The sequence below is a fragment of the Cnephaeus nilssonii genome, assembly GCF_951640355.1.
Source record: "Cnephaeus nilssonii genome assembly, chromosome: 18".
In the NCBI taxonomy this organism is placed as follows: Eukaryota; Metazoa; Chordata; class Mammalia; order Chiroptera; family Vespertilionidae; genus Cnephaeus; species Cnephaeus nilssonii.
Window position 1 is genome coordinate 50,520,143 of NC_137089.1, and position 23,824 is coordinate 50,543,966.

At 49.2% G+C, this 23,824-nt stretch overlaps 1 protein-coding gene across 1 annotated transcript in view; it reads right to left on the reverse strand.

The window, feature by feature from the left end:
- CHMP4C (charged multivesicular body protein 4C) overlaps positions 1-23,824 on the reverse strand; it is a 30,863-nt gene continuing 7,039 nt past the window's right edge. Inside the window, exons 2-5 of the mRNA XM_079796151.1 lie at positions 7,200-7,377; positions 5,141-5,255; positions 2,471-2,624; positions 1-2,304 (exon numbers count right to left, since the gene is read on the reverse strand). Of these exons, the coding sequence (XP_079652277.1) occupies positions 2,240-2,304; positions 2,471-2,624; positions 5,141-5,255; positions 7,200-7,377 (512 nt within the window). The 3' untranslated portion in view covers positions 1-2,239. The remainder of the gene's footprint in view (positions 2,305-2,470; positions 2,625-5,140; positions 5,256-7,199; positions 7,378-23,824) is intronic.

The following is a 23,824-nucleotide window of genomic DNA, read 5'->3' on the forward strand; positions in this document are numbered from 1 at the left end:
TAAGGCACCTGCGGCACTGAGGACCCCTCATGGTTTCTCTCTCAGGAATCAGTCTAGCGATGCCTGTTGTCCAATGTCTGGAAACTGCTGTTTCATGCGCTTTGCCCGGTTTTGAAGGTAGAAGGTCAACCAAGTTCCTGCGATGGCCCAGGTGTAAAACCCTCTCTGTTCCTTCACTGAGTGTTTACCGGATGCCTCCGGCCTGCGAGGAGCGCTCCGGGGAGGCCCCATTGAACTGAGAGAGGCAGCTCGGCCTCGTGGTCACCAGACCTCGGGGAGGAACAGCGATAACTGAGTAATAATTCGGATACAATGGGAACCCTGACAGGTGATAGGCCAGAAAGCAAAGTGCTGTGGACACTAACAGGGAGACTGGATTTAGTCTGTGCCATCAAGAAACATTTCCCCAGATAATGGACATTTTAAGTTGGGTTTGGTACCTGTGCTGTAGAGAATGAGAAGACTGCCGAGAAGAACTGCATGTGCAAAGGGCCTGTGGCAGGACTGAACCATTAGAGGTCATCGCATGCAGCCCTTAGGTTTCCCCATGAAGACACAGAGGCCCGGATCCTCGAAGGTGCTAGTGGCAGGGCAGGGGCCAGAATCAGGACCCCACCTCCATGCCCAGCTCTCTCCACTTCACTGTGCTGCTAAGCGAATGCAGGGAACACTAGGACATCCTATATAATGACATTGTCTTTTTATGGTCCATGACATAGTATGGGCAATACACAATTATGCAACATACTTTTATTTAAAAATAATTATGACCAGCCCTGGCCAGTTTGGCTCAGTGGATAGAGCGTCAGCCTGCAGACTGAAGGGTCCCAGGTTCGATTCCAGTCAAGGGCACGTACAGCAGTAGCGGGCTCCTCCCCAGCCTGGGACCTGGTCAGGGCTCGGGCAGGAGGCAATCAATCAATGTGTTTCTCTCACGTCGATATTTCTCTCTGTCTTTCTCTCTCTCTTCCACTCTCTCTAAAAGTCAATGAAAAAATATCTTTGGGTGAGGATTAAAAATCTATATAATAAAAGCCTAAGCGACCATTACAGCGGAACGACCAGAACCACCGGTCGCTATGATGTGCACTGACCACCAGGGAGCAGACGCTCAACGCAGGAGCTCCCCCTGGTGGTCAGTGCGCTCCCACAGGAGGAACGCTGTTCAGCCAGAAGCCAGGCTCACGGCTGGCAAGTGCAGCGGCAGTAGTGGGAGCTTCTCCAGCCTCTGCAGCAGTGCTAAGGAGCAGCGAGCAGGCAGGCGGTAAGGAGCGAGGGGTCCTGGACTGTGAGAGGGGTGTCTGATTGCTCACAGGCAGACATCTCCTGGGGGTTCTGGACTACGAAAGAGTGCAGGCCAGGCTGAGGGACTCCCCTCATCCAGTGCACAAATTTTGTGCACTGGGCCTCTAGGAATAATAATAATAATAATAAAGGCCAAAATGTCATTCAAGATATTCTTTAAAATGCCTATATTTTTAATGTATTTACAAGGAAAGGCTGCAGTGTAAATTAATGTGCAGAGCACAGGACAGACGAGCGTGAGCACTAGCACGCTCCGCCGCATTGCTGTGGGGCAGCAGCTGCAGCTGCCTGGTGCCTGAGTCACAGCGGGAGAGCCAGCGGGCAGTGGGAGCTCTTAGGGCTTTAGACCTTCGGGAGCTGCAGCCGTGGCCCCTTCCCAGCTTAGTTGGCGGAATAAATGTCAATTCACGATCCTTTAAGATTTCAAACGGCCAAACTCCAGTGAAATTCTGTCTGGTAGACTAGCCAGGTCGTCTCCACCTGCAGCTTCTCCGCGGAGACACGGCACCTTTGCACCTTCCATGGTGCCACCTCCCGCGCGGGCGGGCGCGCAGAGCAGAAGTCCCTTTCCCCGGCTCCGCCAGCCGCCTTGCTCCTCGGTGGCTCTTAAACGGTTCTGTGTTTGTATGTGAACAGACTTCCGTTTCCTGTCCACAGATACAGAGCGAGCACTGGCGAGTCCCAGGCCTGGGGTTCAGTGGGGAGCAGGCAGAGGCCCCCCATCGTGCAAGGTCTTCCTAGGTGCCCTGGCCAGTCCCCCCCCCTGCTCCCTCTGACACCACTCCCTTCTTTTACTCTTACTCATGAGGCTGAAGGACAATCGTCATCCATAAACATAAAACAGGGTCTCCGCTCCCTTCTGAACTTGGCAAAAATATTTTTTATGTCTTATGTACAGCTCATTGATTTACGTGTCAAAACAACGCCATTCCGTTTAAGAGGCCCACGCTGCCAGGTGCTTGATGTCCTCGTCCTCTCCTCCTGCCCGCCGGGAAGGTGCTGGGACAGAAAGTGGATGGAAGTTAGTCATTGGTGACAGTCACACGCTGGCATAGAAAGCAGGTGTGAACTGGGTATAGAAAGGTGTGTGCTTAGGGAATAAAAGCAAGTGCTGCCAGGGATACGGGCCAGGCTCCTATCTTAGGTCGTGGAGGTGGGGACACACCTGCTCGGGGCCTGGGGGCCGTGCCCGCGGGGCCAGGCGTCCTGACTGGCTGTGCTGGGAGGGAGGAGGAAGGCACGTTCGGAAGTCGGATATCTGTCATCTTCTTATTTAATTCTTCCTGCTCCAGTTCTTCCAGTTCCGCCAGCAGCTCGTCCTGAACACAGGAGGAAGAAAGAATTATGGAGTTTGCGTTTCAAGCCGTGGGTTTCCTCAAACACAATAACAGGAACATCTGCTACCCGATTGATATGTGAGAGCCCAGTGAAACGGAATATTTATTTTAAGACTAAGGCTCTTTTGCAACACTGAGCAATGATTAAAAAATGAATATTTGGGGTTGTGCAAATTTGTCGTAGCTAATCTTACAATACTTCAGCAAACGGTTATGCAAGTCATGTGTGCAAGCGGAATATAAAGCCTCCACAGTTTCCAGGGAATTCACACCTCGCCTGTCCGTTTCCAATGCAGCTTTTCCTTTCTACTGTGAAAAATGAAGACTTTGTGAAACCTTTCACTTGGGTTAATGTTATTAAAAATAAGCAACAGGTATAGCAAGAGCAGAACGTGCAGAAGGTAAAAAGAATCAAAAGTAATATGATTCTTTGTTAAATTACTAAAGCCGATAGGTGTTTGGGTTAAGCAAACTTCACCCCAAGGCAGGTGCCCTGCATTTCTTTCTGTTAGCAATAGTCTCAGAGCGGCCAGTTCAATCCTAAGCCACTCTCTGTCCCAGGAACCTTCGAATCACAAGGCTATTGGGAGACTTTGAGTGTAAGTCACCCACCTCGGGTAGGAGGTGACTAGTGGTTGTCCAGGTCACCTGGCTCAGGCAGACCCAGCCCTTGAGAGGCTGACAGGCTGAATTAATTTGTCCCCATTAGAATTCTGAGTTTGTCCCCATTAGAAATGACCCAAGACACTCTCATATCCAACCAAAGAAAGTCTTCATTTACTCATCCATTCATCATTGAACAAACTGATTGCGAGCTACCCCTGGCCAGGTATTGAACTCATAGCTGGGGATGCGAAGTTCAACCAAAAGTTCCTGCCTTGAAGGAGCTTATTGTTAAATGTGGGAGAAAGGCCCATAAACAAACAATTATCCTGCATTAAAGTGAGAGGGATAATCCTAGGGGCCACAGAGGAGATACTTAAGGCAACCGCAACATTTGGTGATGCCGGTCAGACAGGAAGCAAGCTGACCACTGTGGGATGCGCTCGTGGAAAGGAAACGAAGCAGGAAGTGTGGGGTGGGGTGGTCGGTGGCGCTGTGTGGTGTGTGGCTCTCCACAGGCTGTGTGAATACAGTGCCTTCGGAATGAATACTCTCATGTCCCGTTTCTCTCACAAAGCAATCAGGAGCAAATATAGCAAATGCGGTCACAGCAGAACACATTAGGCCACCTGGAGGACGTGCCCAGAATCGCCTACGACAGGTACCAACGGCACCACCAAGATTTGACATTTTCCTTAGCAAATGGGATGACAGAATCATCACCTCCTCCCTCATTTCCAGACGGCAGGTACCGCCACGTGTCCCTTCATGGATGAAAGGTTGAGTAACCAAAGTCCGAGCCCCCGCGTCAGGAGCCCGAGCCTGCGGAGGCCTGTTCGTCTCCCCAGGGTGGGCAAGCTCTCTCCAGGAGCCACACAGCCTCGCTTCGCGGGCCGCCATGGTCTCTGCGCAGCCTTCTCTGCTGCTGCTGTTCTTGGTGCTGGTTTCCTGCAATCCTTCAGCATGCAGAAACCATGCCCGGTGCTCGGGCCTTACCAGCACAGGCCGTGGGAAGGATCTGGCCTGAAAGCCAAGTTTTCCCAACTGCTGAGCACACCGTTCTCTCGGGTCCCGTGGAACGACACCTCTCACCACACGCTTCGTTTTTAAACCAGGGAGATGCAGGAAGCGAGGGCCTTCGCTGTGCTACTCTGAGGACGGAGCCGGCCCCGATCTGTGCTGGTGGTGTGTGCTCTGGAACCAATGTCCGAGCCCCAGCATCAGGAGCCCGGCCGTTCCCAGCGCAGCCCCGCCTCTGGGGAGGGGCTCACTCCGCTGACGAGTCCAAATGGAACGTGCGCTCTTAACGCCCGTCCACGTTCATGCGTTTCACAGCCCGCGGAGCGGGGAGGCGAACTCACCTCCCCTGTCCCAGCCACACCGCGTGCTGTCGGCCTCTGCTCCGCCCAGATGTGCCAGCGCCACTCCTCCCCCAATGGGCTAGTTAGGCGCCGCCACGGAGTCTCCAACGTCACATAATCACGGGCTGTTCTTCCCTAACAACTAGAAACTTAATGGGGGGCCCGTCTGCCAAACTATTCACCTTTCCTTTAAATCAGAGCTACCAACACTTCATTTCCCTCTTAAGCAGGTTTCTATCAATATCACTTATTCTTTGGTGAGACTTAAGGAAGTGTTTAAGGCGCCCGTCTGCTGTGGACGGTGGGAGCTGCCTGCCCAGCAGCCATGCGCTCCATCCGCCCCCCCCCCCTCCATCCTCCCCGCGCTCCGTCCTCCCCGCGCTCCGTCCTCCCCGCGCTCCGTCCTCCCCGCGCTCCGTCCTCCACACGCTCCATCCTCCCGCACTCCATCCTCCCCGCACTCCATCCTCCACAGGCTCCATCCTCCACACGCTCCATCCTCCCCGCACTCCGTCCCTCACACACGCTGCCCACCTCATCGAAGTCCTCGCCGAATCCAGCGCGCTGAGAGAATGCCTCCGAGATTTCTTGGGCGACATCCTGCTGCTCTGTGATTTCTTGCATCAAATCATCTATTTTGTTCAAATCCCTGGGAAAGTATATTTTGTGGAAATATTTTAGAATCTCACTTTAAAATTATGCATTGAGTTAGATATACTCCCATATGAAAAAACATGAGTCAAGTTAATATAAACTCTTAGTTATTCCTGTAGGATAACAAAAATGATATTATGTATCAACTTTAAAAATAATTTGCATTTCAAAAAAAATAACCCTGCATAAGCACAGACATTTTAAATATTAAATAAACAGCCATCACATTTGGGAGTCACGAATGAGCAAATTATTTTATAGTTTACAGTATTTGTAGACCCATGTTGAAATTTTGTCTGGTAGGGCATATGCAAACTTTAAATATATGCTGCTCTCTATCAACTCTGCAAGAAATGGTGCGGGGACCCCGGACCACATGACTGAGACCCGCAGCTCTCAGCAGCCCCACCTCCCAGCAGCCCTCAGGCTGAGCTCTGAGACCAGAGGACCATCATCTGCCAGACGCCTGGCAGCTCTGCCATCCTGACCCCCGAGGGCAGCACAGCCTGGTTGCCCAGAGGAGTCACAGGGAGGGCAGCGCAGGCCCAGGAAGCCCTCAGCAGAACCCGCCCCTGCCGCCCAGGGTGCAGCGCCACAGGCCCCAGCGGGCGGCTGCCTCGAAGACCCCGAGCCCCTGGCCCCCCACCACCGACCTGAGCGGTCAGGGCCCAGTGCCAGGCTCCCACTGCGCTCTAGGACCCTGTCTCCGAGTCACCGCTCCAGCTCTGAAGCGAGGCCGAACGGACTGGACACCAGGAAAGTGGGTTCCTCACTGGGAGTTTGATTCCCAGTGGGATAAACCTTTTGAACGTTTCTCAGACTCTCCACATGGAAAGTACTGAGTATTCTGACATACGTTCACAAAGTAAGTAAAAAGCACACTTACCGTTCTGCTACCGCCCCTTACTCCCAATTCTTTTTACAACAAATATGTAGGGAATCTGTCTGAAAGGGAGTGTGGGAGGTGCGGTGCAGGTTCGAGCAGTGGGTGAGGCTGCCGAGCCCCTGGCGATGCAGTGCACGGTGGCACCTGTGAGCAGCAGCCGCAGGGGTTCGGACTGGCAGTGAGTGGGGTGGCTTGCTGAAGCCGTCAAATCGATGGCCCCCGTGGGAACGGCTGCATTGCTTGGTGCTCACCGCTCTCACGCGTGGGGGCTCAGACCTCACTGTCACGTCTACTCAGCAAGGGTCAGGTCCCAGGCACTGACTCCCAGTGTCAATGTACAGCAATCAGCCGCTAGCCCCACTACCACATTGACTGTTGATTATGGAAGGCTTACTTCGTACCAGGGACTAAGCACTTGATATCTGGTATCTTATTGAATCTCACAATAACCGTAACTAATAGTATTGTCCCCGATTTACAGGCAAGGAAAGGGAACACAGGGGAGGCGAAATAACTTGCCCGGGACAGTCAGCAGGGGAACTGGGACCCTCACTCCGAAGGTCTGAGCCCCAAACCATGCCCGTAGCTATGACTCTCATGCGTCGGTTAGTGTCAGGGTCACCTGGTGCACCTGCTCAGAACAGAAGGCCCAGCCCTGCCCGCTTCCAGGAGCCTGGCACGGGCGTTCTCGTCAGCCTCTTTCCGAGAGACCCGGAATGCCACCAGGGTGACCACCACCGTCCTGTATCTAACAGCTCCAGATGCCGACGTCTAAGCCTCTGTGATTTATTGATGAAAAGTTACCGGCGGAGCGTCAGACAATAGTGAGGCGACCGGGAAATCTAACGGACAGAATGAAGGTCCTTCGTGTTGTCATGGAGTTTTGTTTTGTTCTGTTTTGGTTTCTACCACTGGAACTTCTAATCTTTCTCTGAAGGACCATCCATTCTGACATGTCCAAGAGCCTCAACAGGACAGGCCATTCCTGCCGAAACCACCATTTGGCCCTCCCGACACTGCGGGCGCGTAGGACGCGGAGGGCGGGGCACTCACATGTCCTCATGGGCGGCTCTCATGGCCCGGGCCGCCAGGCCCATGCTCCTCAGCACCTCGGTGTTGGTGTGCGCGTTCTCCAGGGCCTCCCGCTGGAACTCGACGGTGGACAGGGTGCCGTCGATCTGTGAGAGCTGCTTCTCCAACCGCTTCTTTCTCTTTAGCGCCTGCAACGCAGCTAAATAAGGGAGAAGCCACGTTTATAAGGAGAGAGCCCCGCACTTACTCCAGAGACATTGGCGCAGCACCAGCCGGGGACGGGGCATTGCTGGCACCTATGGACAAGAGACAACCAGAGGGAGCGGAGAAACTCAGGGGTGCAAGTGCCCCTCCACTGCCTGCACCAAGGGCCACCCCTCAAACATCTTCCCAAGACGGGCAAGTGTCAGAGGGTGAAAAGTCCGTTTCACATTCCATAAAATAGACCACAGACACTGGATTAAAAAAACAAAGAATGCGCATAAAAATATGAATAGAAATCATGCAATCCTATATAATAAAAGGTTAATATGCAAATTGTCCCCTCGACAGGAGGTTCCACCAGGAGTTCAACCAGGGACTGGGGCAGGTTAGCCAACCACCCGGCCTGATTGGCCCACATCAGGGTGGGCCAGCCGGACACCACCCATGCACAAATTCGTGCACCAGGCCTCTAGTAAAGAAATAAAACTTAAGAGGAAGAAAGAACTTTTAAAGGCTGTTTATTCTAGCCCTGCTTCCTTGTTTCAAAGACAAGTTCATGGAGACCTAAAGAAGTGACATGGGCTGGAAAAGGAGGCGGAGATGGATGGAGGCTGGGGCTGTTTGAGATTGCTGTTGTAGAAACCAAGATGGCGGCACAGGTAAACACCTAAACTGCAGCCTCGCACAACAATTTCAAAAATACAACTAAAAGACAAAACAGACATCATCCAGAACCACAGGAAAGCTGGCTGACTGGAAATCCTACAACTAGAAGGAAAGAGAAAACCATAAGGAAAATCAGGGGAGCCGTAAAAGCCTGAGGTACGGAGACACGGGCGTGCGCGTGCAGAGAGGACGGAGCCAGAGAGGACAGGTGGCTGAGTGCCTGGCTGGCGTTCTCTAGCAGGAAGGAGATAAAAGCTCCGGACTGCGCTGAACCCCAGCTCCAACTGCACTGAACCCCAGTTCCGGGTGAGACCCTGGGGACTCAGGCTCATACTGGGAGAATCTGGGCTGTAAGGCGGAAACTCAGGAGAGTGGCGAAAGGCAGAGCTCCGGAGGCGCACATGTGAATGCGCGCAGAGGATGGACTGTTGAGTGTGCCGCAGGATTGCTCTAGTGGGAAGGAGACAAAAGCTCCAGACTGCATTGAACCCCAGGTCCGTCTGCACTGAACCCCAGTTCTGGGCGAGAATCTGGGAATCCAGATTCATTGGAGGAGAGACTAGACTGTTTGGCAGCGGGCGAAACTCGAGGGCGCCTTTCTCTCAAAGGTGCTTGTAGCGAGTACCGAGGGACACTGACACCCAGGAACCTCATAGGGCAGGGCCGACGGGAAGCCAAGGCTGTAGGCTCCACCCTGAAGCTCCACCCTGAAACTCCGCCCCATCCAAGCTGAGCACAGAGGCTTTTACAATTTTGCAAGTCTAGTCTAATAAGGCTGTCTCCCGGCGTAGACACAGCTGATCCTCACAGCCAATTGGCCTGGAGGTCAACTCCTCCCACTGATACCAACAACAATCAAGACTTAACTACAACAAGGCTGTACACACAGTCCACAAAGGGGGGCACCAAGAGTGTCCACCTCAGGTAACTGGGGAGGCTGAGCCACTGGCCCATATAGGACACCTAGCACACAAAGCTACCCTACCAACTCAGGGAAGCAGCAAAAATGGGGAGACAAAGAAACAGATCACAAACCAAAGAAATGGAGGAAAACAAATGACTGGACATAGAGTTCAAAACCACGGTTATAAGGTTTTTCAAGAATTTCCTAGAAAAGGCTGATAAATGTAGCGAGACCCTCGAGGATATGAGAGAGACCCTCGAGGATATGGAAAAGGACCAACTAGAAATTAAACATACACTGACTGAAATAAAAAATATTATACAGACACCCAACAGCAAACTAGAGGAACGCAAGAATCAAGTCAAAGATTTGAAATACAAAGAAGCAAAAATCACTCAACTGGAAAAGCTAAAAGAAAAAAGAATCCAAAAATTTGAAGATAGTGTAAGAAGCCTCTGGGACAACTTCAAGCGTACCAACATCAGAATTATGGGGGTGCTAGAAGAAGAGAGAGAGCAAGATACTGAAAACCTATTTGAAGAAATAATGACTGAAAACTTCCCCCACCTGGTGAAAGAAATAGACTTACAAGTCCAGGAAGTGTGCAGAACCCTAAACAAGAGGAATCCAAAGAGGACTACACCAAGACACATCATAATTAAAATGCCAAGAGCAAAAGACAAAGAGAGAATATTAAAAGCAGCAAGAGAAAAACAGTTAATTACCTATAAGGGAGCACCCATACGATTGTCAGCTGATTTCTCAACAGAAACTATGCAGGCCAGACGGGAGTGGCAAGAAATATTCAAAGTGATGAATAGCAAGAACCTACAACCAAGAGTACTCTACCCAGCCAAGCTGACATTCAGAATTGAAGGGCAGCTAAAGAGCTTCACAGATAAGAAAAAGCTAAAGGAGTTCATCAGCACCAAACCAGTATTATATGAAATGCTGAAAGGTATTCTCTAAGAAGAGGAAGAAGAAGAAAAAGGTAAAGATAAAAATTATGAACAACAAATACATATCTATCAACAAGTGAATCTAAAAACCAAGTGAATTAAAAATATGATGTACAGAATAAACTGGTGAATATAATAGAATCAGGGGCATAGAAAGGGAATGGATTGACAACTCTCAGGGGTAAAGGGGTTTGGGAAGAGACTGGACAAAAATCGTACATCTATGGATGAGGACAGTGGAGGGGAGGTAAGGGAAGAGGGTGGGATGGGAACGAGGTGGAGGGGAGCTATGAGGGGGAAAAAGAGGAACAACTGTAATAATCTGAACAATAAAGATTTATTAAATTAAAAAAAAAAGTGACATGGCTTGCTTGAAGGTAAACAGTGAGTGGCTGTCCCATACCCAGGATGCGGAGCTGCCTGTCTGGGTCTGAAATGGTTATGAGATGGCCAGTAAGGTTACAAGGAACTATGAGCCCCATGAAATCCTAGAGTCCCACTCGAGGATTAACTGGCATTTTGGTAAAAGAGTGTTGCCTTCAGACAAAGAATCTCTACATACCCTGCCATTAGCATTTTAACAAATAACTTTATCAGCTCCATTCAGAAATCACAAAACTAAGAGTTCTTTTGACTACGCAACTTGGAAGGCACCCAAAAACAGGCCCTAAAATGTGAGCTGTGATAAGACATTTGGAGAGAGTGCAGGAAAAGCATGGCTGGGGAATGTTACCATGAAGATAATTAAGTGGAATTGGCAAAAGAACTCAAAGATTAATGGTTTCGTAGTGAAACATGTAAGTTATTGCAACAGATTTCTGAGAGAAGGCTCTTTTCTAACTCAGTTTTGGTCAATTTTTTCTTGGAATTACAATAGGTTTGGTTTATCTATTCCAATGCTTTTTGTTTGGTGCACATAGTCATTATACTTGTTGAGTTTTATTGGTGATCAATATGAAATATTGCTCTGACCGGGTAGAGCACTGTCCTGATATGCCAAGGTTGCAGTTTGTCCCAGGTCAAAGCACATACAAGAATTAACCCATGAATGCATAAATAAATGGAACAACAAATCTCTCTTTCTGTCTACCTTATCTCTCTCTCTCTCTCAAATCAATAAATAATTTTAAAATGTAAAGAAATATCACTCTCTGTTCCATTCTTTTTGCCTTAAAGTATATTTTGTTTTACATTTAAATTAATCTTTTAGCTTTCTTTTTGTTACAATTTGCCTCTAATAATTTCTATGGGGACCTCTATTTCAAAAGTGTTTTATATTTGGCTCTTTCTGTAAACTTATTACAGTTGGCATATATTTGGGTATTTGTGTGATTGTTTTTAACCCAGTCAGATAGTCTCTATCTTTTAATGTAAGATTTTAACTTATACTTATTTATTGTTATAACTGATATGTTATCTAATATAGTCTTTTTTACTGTCATCCTTTTTGTGTGTTTTTTGTTTTGTTATTTTTGTTTTCTTTTTGTTTTTCTTGTCTTTATGTAAATTGGTCAAATTTTCTTTGTACATTTTCCCCCTTTAATTTGTTGGATAGTTACATATACTGAATTTATTCTCCTAATAAATATCCTTGTATTAAAATATACACATATCATTAAAATTAAGTTTTCTATCCATGTTAAAAATTATATATACAAAAGCCTAAGCGACCGGACGACCTGTCGACCAGTTGCTATGACGTGCACTGACCAACAGGGGGCAGACGCTCAACGCAGGAGCTGCCCCTTTGTGGTTAGTGCACTCCCACAGCGGGAGCGCCACTCAGCTGACTGACGGGCACCAGAGGCAGGGCTCACAGCTGGTGAGTACCGCTGCGGCGGCGCAAGTCTCTCCCTATTGGGACTGACTGGGTGCAAGCCCACGGCAGGTGCAGTGGGGCTGGGATGTGTGGGAGCAGCAGGTGATGTTGGACTGCTGGTTTTGGCCCGATCCCCACAGGCCATGCCAAGGGACCCCACCGGTGCACGAATCCCAGGCCTCTAGTCAGTATATAATTTATTGTTCTCAAAAAGATTCCTTTCCCCAAAAATCTTCCCATGCTTGATTAAAATAATCTGCAATGTTATTAGTTCCAGATGGTTACTAATTGTTTTTTATTATCTTTTTAATTTTTAAGGAAACTTTTCTTAGCAATTGCATTAAGCTTGGTAGGCACAATTTCAAAAGTTATTTGCACTCAACTATAGTGTTTGCTGGCTGATTTTCTTACTATTGCTTTTGTTTCCTACATCATCCTTTCTTGGATTTTTCTTTTTCTTTTTCTTTTTTTACCAAAATAACTCTTGAAGTGTTTTTTTCAGAAAAGGTGCATAGATTCTCTAAACTCCTAAAGGACTGAAAACGACTTCATTTTGTTTCAAATTTGAATGATAGTTTGAATTTTTACAGAATTCTAGTTTCAGAATATTTTTAAAATTTTATGACATGATTCTATTATCATTGGGTATGCAGTATTTCAAAAGTTTGATACTATAATAATATTCTTCTCATCCCTTTGTAGAAAAAAAACAAGAAAAACAATTTGTTTATTTCATCTCTGGAAATGTTTAAGATTTTCTTCTTTACTTTGTAGTTAGGAAATTGCATAAGTATAGGTTTAGGCATTTGCCTTTTTTTTCCCTTTTCTTAAGTAAACATTCATTCGTATTTTTATTCTGAAGAGTCAAATCTTCCTTCATCTTATAAAAACTATATTCTTTAATAGTGGCCCAGTGCATGAAATTCGTGCACATTAAAAGGGGTCTAATTAGAGGAATTAATTTAATATTGCTATTTGCCCTTTCTCTATAATAGAAGTGTCAGAGATGAAAGAAAATTAGTAAAATGTATGTGAAAACCTTCCTCCTGTCAGTGAGTCTGGGGTGCACCATGGGACCCAGAGTAAAGACCCCCCCACCTGCGCGCGCCTCGAAATTGCATGAGACCAAGACCCGGCTGGCCCCACCCCCACTGGGCGAGATCCAGACCCAGTTGGCCCCAACCACATCAAGCCCCGCCGGGGGGAGGGAGGGGTGCAGCCTCAGGTCCCTCGTCAAGCCCCGCTGGGTGGGGGGCGCAGCCTCAGGGCCCCTGTCAAGCCCCACCGGGCGGGGGGCACGGCCTCAGGTCCCCCGGCCCAGGGCGAAGAGTGTGGCCTGAGGTCCCCCTGCCCGGCACCAGGGCAGGGGGCATGCCTTGAGGTCCCCCGTCAAGCCCCACTGGGTGGGGGCCGCAGCCTGAGGTTCCCTGTCAAGCCCCGCCAGGCGGGGGGCACGGCCTGAGGTCCCCCAGCCTGGCGCCAGGGCAGGGAGTGAGCCAGAGGTCCTCTGGCCCAGGCCGGGGCGGGGGGCGCACCTTGAGGTCCCCCGTCAAGCCCCACCAGGTGGGGTGTGCGGCCTGAGGTCCCCTGGCCTGGCGCCGGGGCGGGGGGTGCAGCCTGAGGTCCCCAGTCAAGCCCCGCCAGGTGGGGGGGCGCGGCCTCAGGTGCCCTGCCCCAGCCCAGCACCACACAGCCTCAGGTCTCTGCTGATCACTCATTACAGGCACCCCGCCTCCGCTGTGGGCGCAGCCAACTTGTGATAGCATGAGGGTTAATTTGAATATTACCTCTTTATTATATAGGATAATTTTTTATTACTTCTTTCCCTTCCATTATTTCTACTTTCTTCTGAAATCCCTATTTATTTTCATATTATTATCCACACCATGACTCTACCCAAACCATTCTTTCTGTTTCCCTCTTGAAATCCCTGTACAATGGATGCTAGATTCCTTGGCTCTCGTCCTCGGTCTATTAACATATCTCTCTTTTTGTTCTGTGTTCTGGGAGAATTCCGTAACTTCATATTCCAGATCACTAACTAGTCCTCAGCTCTATTTATTCTTCTTTTACCCTATTTATTTTTAATTATGTTTTAAATTTCTAAGAACTTTTTCTTCTAGCTGTTCATTTGGCAGCCATTCTTGTCTTATAACACAATGGCCTCTGGACCTTCCCTGAAGATCCTAATATACGTTTTGTTTTTAACGTTTTTAAAAATTTCTTACATATCTCTCTTCTCTTGGATTCAGCTGTTTGCTTTGCTTACCTTGATGTTTCTCTTTATGCAATTACCTTTGCTTGAAATTCTTCTGAACTTGTATTATAGGTTGGTATGTATAAATGGAAGACTAGGATAGTTAGTGCTTGTAGATGCGCCTCTTCTATATACAGAAGTGTGCTCCCCTGTGGCCTCTCTCTTGAAAGGGAAGGCTGCCCACAGCTCTGTAGGAGAAGTGGGTGGGGCACGCCGGAGGCAGCTGCCTTCAGGGGGCAGGGAGCAGGCAGACAGGCTGGGGGCTCCCGCAGTCGCCGGAGAAAGGCCTGCATCTGGGTGGTGGACACTTTTCTGAGCGGTGGCTTTGCTTCCGCACCCTCCCTGCCCTGCGGACTGCGGTGACGCTGCTCTGCCTCCCTCCCAGATGCCACACCACCATTTAAGTTCTCGCTGAACAGTACTTACCCTTTATTTATAGAACAGTTTCTATTTGTTTAACCTTTCCTCCAGGAAAGAACAAAAACAAGTCTTTGAAAAGTCATCTGGCATGAAGGCCTTTCACAATCTCATCTGCAGAGAGGCTCCTCACATGAGTGATCGGAGCTGGGGTTTTCTCCCCACACAGGGGGAATGGCCACCTGGCCCCCGTGCGAACGCCCCGCCTGGGCCCACAGCTACTGCTGCATGAATCCCACTGTCTTATAATAATTTGTAAAATCTATTCCCCTCCACCTCCCCACTCTGATTATAAGCCCTGGGAGGCAATAGTCTATTCCCCCAATTCCCCAATCCCTAGCACATGGCCAACAAAGTACATAACAAAAACCAGCATCGACTGAGTTTTTGCTGTGTGCCAAGCCGATGTGCTTTCTGTGCATAATGTGATTTATGTCATTAACACTCACAAGCTCCCAGAGGAGACATTATTATAGAAGCTGAAGTGAGTGAACGTTAAGTGAATAAGTCTGGTAATTTTGTGCACACAGTATGACGACAACATGGCCTAATGGAAAAAGTGTGGGCTCAGAGCCAGAGTGTGGGTCCTTCTTCCACGACTTGTTAGCTGTGTGCTTGTGGCTACGTCATTCCCTTCTTGGAGCTTCAGTTTGCTCTTCTGGAAATGGGGAGGTAATCCCCATCAGGCGAGGTGACGTTCAGAATTAGTGATAATTTATGCAAAACAGTTTATACAGTCCCTGTGCATGGTATGGTCTTGGCAACTAGATATTATTATTAATAATAGCAATTCATATAACACTCCTTCACTAATGAGATTGTGTATCTTATTTCTGAGACCACTGAGCAAAAGGTTACTCGGGTTTTTTTCACTATAGCTCACCCTACCGGGCACATACATAACGAGACAGCTCCACACTTCAGTAGGTACAGAACACAGTGCTCTCGGGCAGAGTCCGAAGCAACTAAACTCCAAGTGCGCATCTCCACCCGCCACACCCAGAAGCGAAGGTTCAAAGTGTGTCCCCTCCCGGGCTCATCAAGCTGGCTCAGTATCTACACTTAGTTGGACCTATCGATTGATCCATTTTTTAAAAAATAAAATGTTAAAGTTCTCTACTAGAAAGTATGCTATGTTTCCTAATAAGAACTCATTTTAGATTACTTTCTAAAAATCAAGAAATGCAATTTGCTATAAAGGATGAGGTTTGGAGTCACCAGATCTACATTTCCATACCACCGCTACCGATTAATAACTGTGCGCACTGACCTTGGTGTGGGACCTTCACTGTGCGCACTGACCTTGGTGTGGGACCTTCACTGTGTGCAGTGACCTTGGCGTGGGACCTTCACTGTGCGCACTGACCTTGGCGTGGGACCTTCACTGTGCGCACTGACCTTGGCGTGGGACCTTCACTGTGCGCAGTGACCTTGGCGTGGGACCTTCACTGTGCGCACTGACCTTGGCGTGGGACCTTCACTGTGCGCACTGACCTTGGCGTGGGACCTTCACTGTGCGCACTGACCTTGGTGTGGGACCTTCACTGTGCGCACTGACCTTGGTGTGGGACCTTCACTGTGCAGTGACCTTGGTGTGGGACCTTCACTGTGCGCACTGACCTTGGCGTGGGACCTTCACTGTGCGCACTGACCTTGGCGTGGGACCTTCACTGTGCGCACTGACCTTGGTGTGGGACCTTCACTGTGCGCACTGACCTTGGTGTGGGACCTTCACTGTGCGCATTGACCTTGGTGTGGGACCTTCACTGTGCGCACTGACCTTGGTGTGGACCTTCACTGTGCAGTGACCTTGGTGTGGACCTTCACTGTGCAGTGACCTTGGTGTGGGACCTTCACTGTGTGCAGTGACCTTGGTGTGGGACCTTCACTGTGCAGTGACCTTGGTGTGGACCTTCACTGTGCAGTGACCTTGGTGTGGGACCTTCACTGTGTGCAGTGACCTTGGTGTGGGACCTTCACTGTGCGCACTGACCTTGGTGTGGGACCTTCACTGTGTGCAGTGACCTTGGTGTGGGACCTTCACTGTGCAGTGACCTTGGTGTGGGACCTTCACTGTGCGCACTGGCCTTGGTGTGGGACCTTCACTGTGTGCACTGACCTTGGTGTGGGACCTTCACTGTGCACAGTGACCTTGGTGTGGACCTTCACTGTGCACACTGACCTTGTTGTGGGACCTTCACTGTGCACTGACCTTGTTGTGGGACCTTCACTGTGCACAGTGACCTTGGTGTGGGACCTTCACTGTGCACACTGACCTTGGTGTGGGACCTTCACTGTGCGTAGTGACCTTGATGGGGACCTTCACTGTGCAGTGACCTTCGTGTGGGACCTTCACTGTGCGCACTGACCTTGGTGTGGGACCTTCACTGTGCGCACTGACCTTGGTGTGGGACCTTCACTGTGCGCACTGACCTTGGTGTGGACCTTCACTGTGCAGTGACCTTGGTGTGGACCTTCACTGTGCAGTGACCTTGGTGTGGGACCTTCACTGTGTGCAGTGACCTTGGTGTGGGACCTTCACTGTGCGCACTGACCTTGCTGTGGGACCTTCACTGTGTGCAGTGACCTTGGTGTGGGACCTTCACTGTGCAGTGACCTTGGTGTGGGACCTTCACTGTGCGCACTGGCCTTGGTGTGGGACCTTCACTGTGTGCACTGACCTTGGTGTGGGACCTTCACTGTGCACAGTGACCTTGGTGTGGACCTTCACTGTGCACACTGACCTTGTTGTGGGACCTTCACTGTGCACTGACCTTGTTGTGGGACCTTCACTGTGCACAGTGACCTTGGTGTGGGACCTTCACTGTGCACACTGACCTTGGAGTGGGACCTTCACTGTGCGTAGTGACCTTGATGGGGACCTTCACTGTGCAGTGACCTTCGTGTGGGACCTTCACTGTGCGCACTGACCTTGGTGTGGGACCTTCACTGTGCGCACTGACCTTGGTGTGGACCTTCACTGTGCAGTGACCTTGGTGTGGGACCTTCACTGTGCACAGTGGCCTTGGTATGGGACCTTCACTGTGCACACTGGCCTTGGTGTGGGACCTTCACTGTGCACACTGACCTTGGTGTGGGACCTTCACTGTGCGCAGTGGCCTTGGTGTGGGACCTTCACTGTGCGCAGTGGCCTTGGTGTGGGACCTTCACTGTGCACACTGACCTTGGTGTGGGACCTTCACTGTGCACACTGACCTTGGCGTGGGACCTTCACTGTGCGCAGTGACCTTGGTGTGGGACCTTCACTGTGCACACTGACCTTGGTGTGGGACCTTCACTGTGCGCAGTGACCTTGGTGTGGGACCTTCACTGTGCACACTGACCTTGGCGTGGGACCTTCACTGTGCGCACTGACCTTGGTGTGGGACCTTCACTGTGCGCACTGACCTTGGTGTGGGACCTTCACTGTGCGCACTGACTTTGGTGTGGGACCTTCACTGTGCGCACTGACCTTGGTGTGGGACCTTCACTGTGCGCACTGACCTTGGTGTGGGACCTTCACTGTGCGCACTGACTTAGGTGTGGGACCTTCACTGTGCGCAGTGACCTTGGTGTGGGACCTTCACTGTGTGCACTGACCTTGGTGTGGGACCTTCACTGTGCGCAGTAACCTTGGTGTGGGACCTTCACTGTGCACACTGACCTTGGTGTGGGACCTTCACTGTGCGCACTGACCTTGGTGTGGGACCTTCACTGTGCGCACTGACCTTGTTGTGTGACCTTCACTGTGCGCACTGACCTTGGCGTGGGACCTTCACTCCTCTTTAGTGGCGTTCTCCCATTTGAATGACAACAATGTCTAGAAGACTACAGTAGAACACTGTACTCTGGAGTCAGCTGCCCACTTTGAAATCCAGGCTCCATCTAGCCATAGTGCTGTGGCTTCCCATGAGTCACTGATTGGGAAAAGGTGCTACAGCTCATTCGGCTGTTGGGGCTTAAATGGAGTAACATGCAGAGTAGCCAGTGCAGTGGCCGGCACATGGTGAGTGACCACTGAACGCCAGGGCTTCCGCATCACCCTCCCCTCTCAGGCTGTCAGAGCCCAGGGTGTGGGAGCCCCGTGTCTAATGCCCACCCCTGCAGGTGTTTGTTATAAATCATAAGCAGACCTGGTTTGGGCACAGGCTTAAACACCTATGTTAATAGATGGTTTCTGCCCTTTGAAATGTTTGGGAGAAACTAGACCGTTCACCCAGAGCCGAGATCTCGATTTACACTGTGATTACCACACCACAAACTACAGAGCGGCTCCAGGGAGTTCTCCACTCACAGGGCCAGGCAGGTGGGGAGGGGAGGGGGGCAGAGAGAGGCTAGGGGAGAGGCCTTCTCATCTTCCCACCTGAGACGGGGGAGGAGGGAGCCACGGAGGGCACTGTTGTGAAGTCGGTGAGACAAGCCTGAGCTCGTGGAGGTAACACGCTCTGTGGCTTCCACCCGGTCGAAGAAGCCGGAGGTCGGATTTGCATACAAAATCCCCACATTCAGAAACTGATCTACACTTTTCAAACAGAACCCTGTGTGAGCAAAACTGATTATTCCTGCGGCTGGACCTGGCCCCAGGACCCCGGATGCGTCTGGCGACATCTGCCAGGCACAGTGAGCCTCTCACAGACACTCAGACAAGAGGCGTCTGTTCCAAAGAGCAAGACCTGCCCGGGAGGGCGCCCGGGACCTGCTGCAAGTGAAACGATGATGCCACCGCCCTGGACTGGACAGGCTCTGACTTTGTTTTCTAATAAACGATTTGGGAAAGTAACCACTGTACTTTTCCAAAGACATGCAACAAACTCTGCAAATCCAGCATCGCTCTGGGTTGGGCAAAAAGGGACGCCTCTGGAGCCGAGTCACTTAGCCTGTGGAGAGGGTGCAATTTAATCCTCCAGGCTCCGGTGTGGCATTCTTCCCACAACAAAGGAACGCACTGTACTCCTTTGTGGTGGAGAAGCAGCCGGGGTGGGGCTGGTCTCCCGGCCTGCCAGTGCCGCCTTCAGCACTGGAGCCACAGAACAATGGAGGCACGGCTGCTGGGAAGAGCCCTCACTCCAGCGCCCCGAGGATTGGGACTGAAACTTGAGAGTTACCCCCTTGACGAAATCCAACCAGCCCCGTGCAACTCTGCTCCGCAGCGCTGCCAGAGGAAGGCTCCTGGCACTGATGATGGAAAAGCAACAAAAGCAGAAAAGCGCAGCAGCTCATTGCTCACATGAGTAGGGCATCTTGGGTTTTAAGGTCAACCTGCTGACTCTCACTCAGGGTGTGTGCAGGCGTGCATCGCTGACGCATTCGTTGGCAAAAAGCAAGCACCTTTGAGGAGCCATCACACCCAGGACTGCAGACAGCCTGTCTGTGAAAGAGGCGACTGTATGACCGCTCTCCCCCTCCTGGGAAGGACGAGCTCCACGGAAGGACGAAAAGGTGAGGCTCGCAGGAGCACCCTTGGTGCTTAAAATACATGCGTCACACCTCATCGTCTTTAGCTTTTAACTAGGAAGTCTCACCATTGTTGTTTTAGGTGAGAAACTTGAATGGAATCCCTGTTCTTACATCCAAATCGCTTCGTCAATCCAACACTGCTTTCTGAATGTGGCAGCTGGTATTGGTTCTGGAAAAGCACAATCTGGATACACGTCATCGTGAGCATTTCACAAATGGAATAAAAACCAAAGTGTTTCAGAGTCACGGTTAGATGGAAACAGCTGGGGGGATACTAGAAAATTCTATTATCATTTGGCTGGCACCACCCTGCTATGAATTCCCCTGGCCCTCGTCATTTTAATAAACCATTCCTTATCCTTTCCTGTCAGTCACGGGACAGGATACACTGAGGATCTAGCGCACACCCAGCACCCTGTGGCCCCTGCAGGGACAAGGGCAGAGGCTACAGGAGCCAAGGAGGAAATAGGTCTTCAGTCCCAGTCCTCATTCAAGGAGCATTTGCTAAGCACCTACTGTGTTTCAGGACCTGGGCCCAGGGATCCTAAGGGGCCTGTGTGCTTAAGTCACACCCCTCACCTCCAGGGCAGAGGAGAGGAGCAGGACAGAGTCAGTGGATGCACAAAGGATGTGGAAGCTCACTCTGGAGGGTGAGGGAGGTGCCACAGGGGGCCCTGACGACGCAGGCACCTGCCCACGCCTCCCGCACTGAAGCCCGCCAAGTTCCAGGCCCAGCGCCACTGGGAATCAGAGACTCGATCCTCAGAACTGAGCTGGTCACAGCAATGTCATCAATATCAAATGCCAGAGAAGGGGAAATGGGGAGCGAGGGGAAGACGCAGCAGTGGCGTGTGACTAGACAGCGGGGTGCAGGTGCCTGGAGAACAGTGACAATGGGCCTGCAGAGCGGTGAGGGACATTCTGAGGAAAGGGCGTTTGGGAGAGGATTACTGCTGTAAGCAAGCCAGGAACTGGGCTAAACTCTGTGTAAAAAAGAAAGAAAGATGCTCAAAGTCACTGATCATCAGGGAATGAAAATTAAAACCACAATGAGATATCACCTCACACCTGTCAGAATGGCTACCATCAACAAATCAACAATGACAAGCGCTGGCAAAGATGCGGAGAAAAAGGAACCCTCGTGCACTGCTGGTGGGAATGCAGACGGGGGCAGCCACTGTGGAGAACAGTATGGAGTTTCCTCAAAAGAATTAAAAATGGAACTTCTGTTTGACCCACTTCTGGGAATATACCCTAAAAACCCCAAAACACCAATCAGAGAGAATATATGCACCCCTATGTTCATAGCAGCATTATTTACAATAGCTAAGATTTGAAAACAGCTCAAGTGCCCACCAGTAGATGAGTGGATAAGAAAGCTGTGGGACATTTACACCGTGTAATACCATGCAGCTGTAAAACAGAGGGATCTCTTACCCTTTGGGAAAGCATGGATGAGCCTGGGAAATACTATGCTAAGTGAAATAAGTCAATCCGAGAAAGACAAATATCACATGATCTCACTTATTTGTGGAATCTAATTAACAAAATGAATTGGCCAACAAAATAAGACCCGAAGCATGGAGGCATGGAACAGACTGACATACTCCACAGTGGGGTTGGGGGGACCAGAAGAGATAAACCAATGAAATTATATACTTATATGCATAACCCATGGACACGGGCACTAGGGTGGTGAAGACCTGGGGGGTGGGAAGGGGCTGGGAGGAGGGGTGTAAAGGGGAGAAAATGGGAGATATCTGTAATACTATCAACAATAAAAAATATATATATAAAAGAAAGTAAGAGTAAGAAAAAAAGAAAGGAAGGAAGAAAGAGAAAAGGTATGCAACAAATTTCATGAAATGACAATAGCAAATTGTTGTGGCAAAAATGTTATTTATTGCATTACAAAGATATAAACTCCTTCAGATATAATGTAGACAACATTAAGTTTTTTTTTTCAGCAAACATATAAATTTAATAAGAAATGTCCTCCCCTCAAAATCCTATCTAATAATAGAGTAACATGTAAATTACCATCACTCCGCTACGCCCACGATTGGGCGGCGGAAGGCTGGGGGGCGGGACTCGGGGTGGCCTATCCGGCCATTGAGAGGCACGGATCCGCTGCCACTGAGGGGGGCTACCCTGCTGTTGAGAGGCACAGGGGGCAGGACTCCCGCCCCCTGCACCTCTCAACGGCCAGATCTTCGGCCGCTGAGGGGGCCTGCCGCAGACACCCAGCTGCGCCTCTCAACGGCAGGGTAGCCAGGTGTCCGCGGCAGCCCCCCTCAGCGGCCGTTCAGAGGCGCAGGGGGCGCGAGTCCCGCCCCCTGCGCCTCTCAACAGCAGGGTAGCCCCCCTCAGCGGCCGCAGACCATCAAAAGTGGGGGAGCTGGGTGCCTGTCTGCTCTGGCACCAGTGGACAGGCACCCAGCTCCACCGCGAAAAGCGAAAGCGTGTAGGGGACCCTACACGTGCATGATTCAATCATGCACTGGGCCTCTAGTATAATAATAATTGATGAAATTAATGAACAAAAATCGCAGTCAATAAAAATGTTTAAAAAATCTTTAACAGGATTTGATCTTATAAATTCAACCAGTCATAAAATGACTTGGATTTCTGTTCTAGAATGGAAAACCATTTTTATATGGAGATATTTTAAAATAAATATTTCAATTATGTTATCTTTGTTAGAAAATTATGAGTCAAATACCTAATAAATTAAATATTTTACCAAAAATAGAAAGAAAGGTTGATTATTAATATTATAAAGTATAAAAGATTAGGAGAGTTATCAGCGCCCCCTCCCATCTCCAGAAAGATTATGCTTAATTTTATATTGTGTGTGTATGTGTATGTATATGCATGTATATGTGTATATAGGTATGTTTGCACGTGTGTGTGTTCTAGAATATGGTTCCATATTCTACTTGTAAACAACGTTTCCTGTTCATATGATGCAGTGATATTCCTACCACTGTGCCTGTGGCTTGCAGGGACCCCTGAGAACCAACAAATGAAAACCCTAGAGCTGCCTACGGCTCTCACTGTCTGTAATTGTGTGATTATTCCTTTGAGATCCTATTACCAAAATCTCAAGAAATGCATACATGGCTCCTGTCCTCATGATGACTACTGCTAGCTGACATTCTTTAAGAAGAGGTTTACCATGAAACTGGTGATGAACTATAATGTTCTTTAATTTCTCAAATATAAGTAGGAGAACAATACCCAATAAATCAAGAGTGCTTACAGAAATAGAATTTTTCAAACTGCTCACAAAATCATAGGCTTGTATATGTGATCTCTCAAATATGTATATATTGATTTAATATAATCATAATTTTTTCTTGCTGCAGTTTTTTAGAAATTTTGAGTTAGAATACTCAGGCTCCAAATATTTGCTTTCACTTTATATGCATAAAATATATGGAAAGAATTGGTCGTGTAAATAGCGCTGTGCGCCGAAACAGGCCTGTTGAACAATGTTACTGCTGAGCAAATAAGGCACACCCAGTATGGCCAGGTGGCATATACCCCTACATGGAAGAATAAAGAGATTCTAGAAATTCATGTTAAAATAGAAAAGAAAATGTCCTAAGAGCCTGTCAAATATTTGGATGCATAATTTTATTCCTCTAAATTTATAGGTAAGCCAAATATAAAACTGTAAACTTTATTTCATTTAATTTAAAAGATTGGCATTAAATTTTAATTTTTAAATAAAGAATTTAACTTCTACTGCAAGGATTCCTGACTTAATTTAACAGAGAATAATCAACTTCTCATTTCCTGTATTTTAAAATCACCATTCTTATTGTTGCTTTTCTGGGTTTCCTTCGTTTTGAGGGTCTGTAGATTGCTAGGCTGAGGAAGGGCTGATGGAGGTGGCCCAGCGTGGATGGGTGTGGGCTTCTAGCTACGCCTCGCCCCTCCCGGGAAATGCCCACGAGT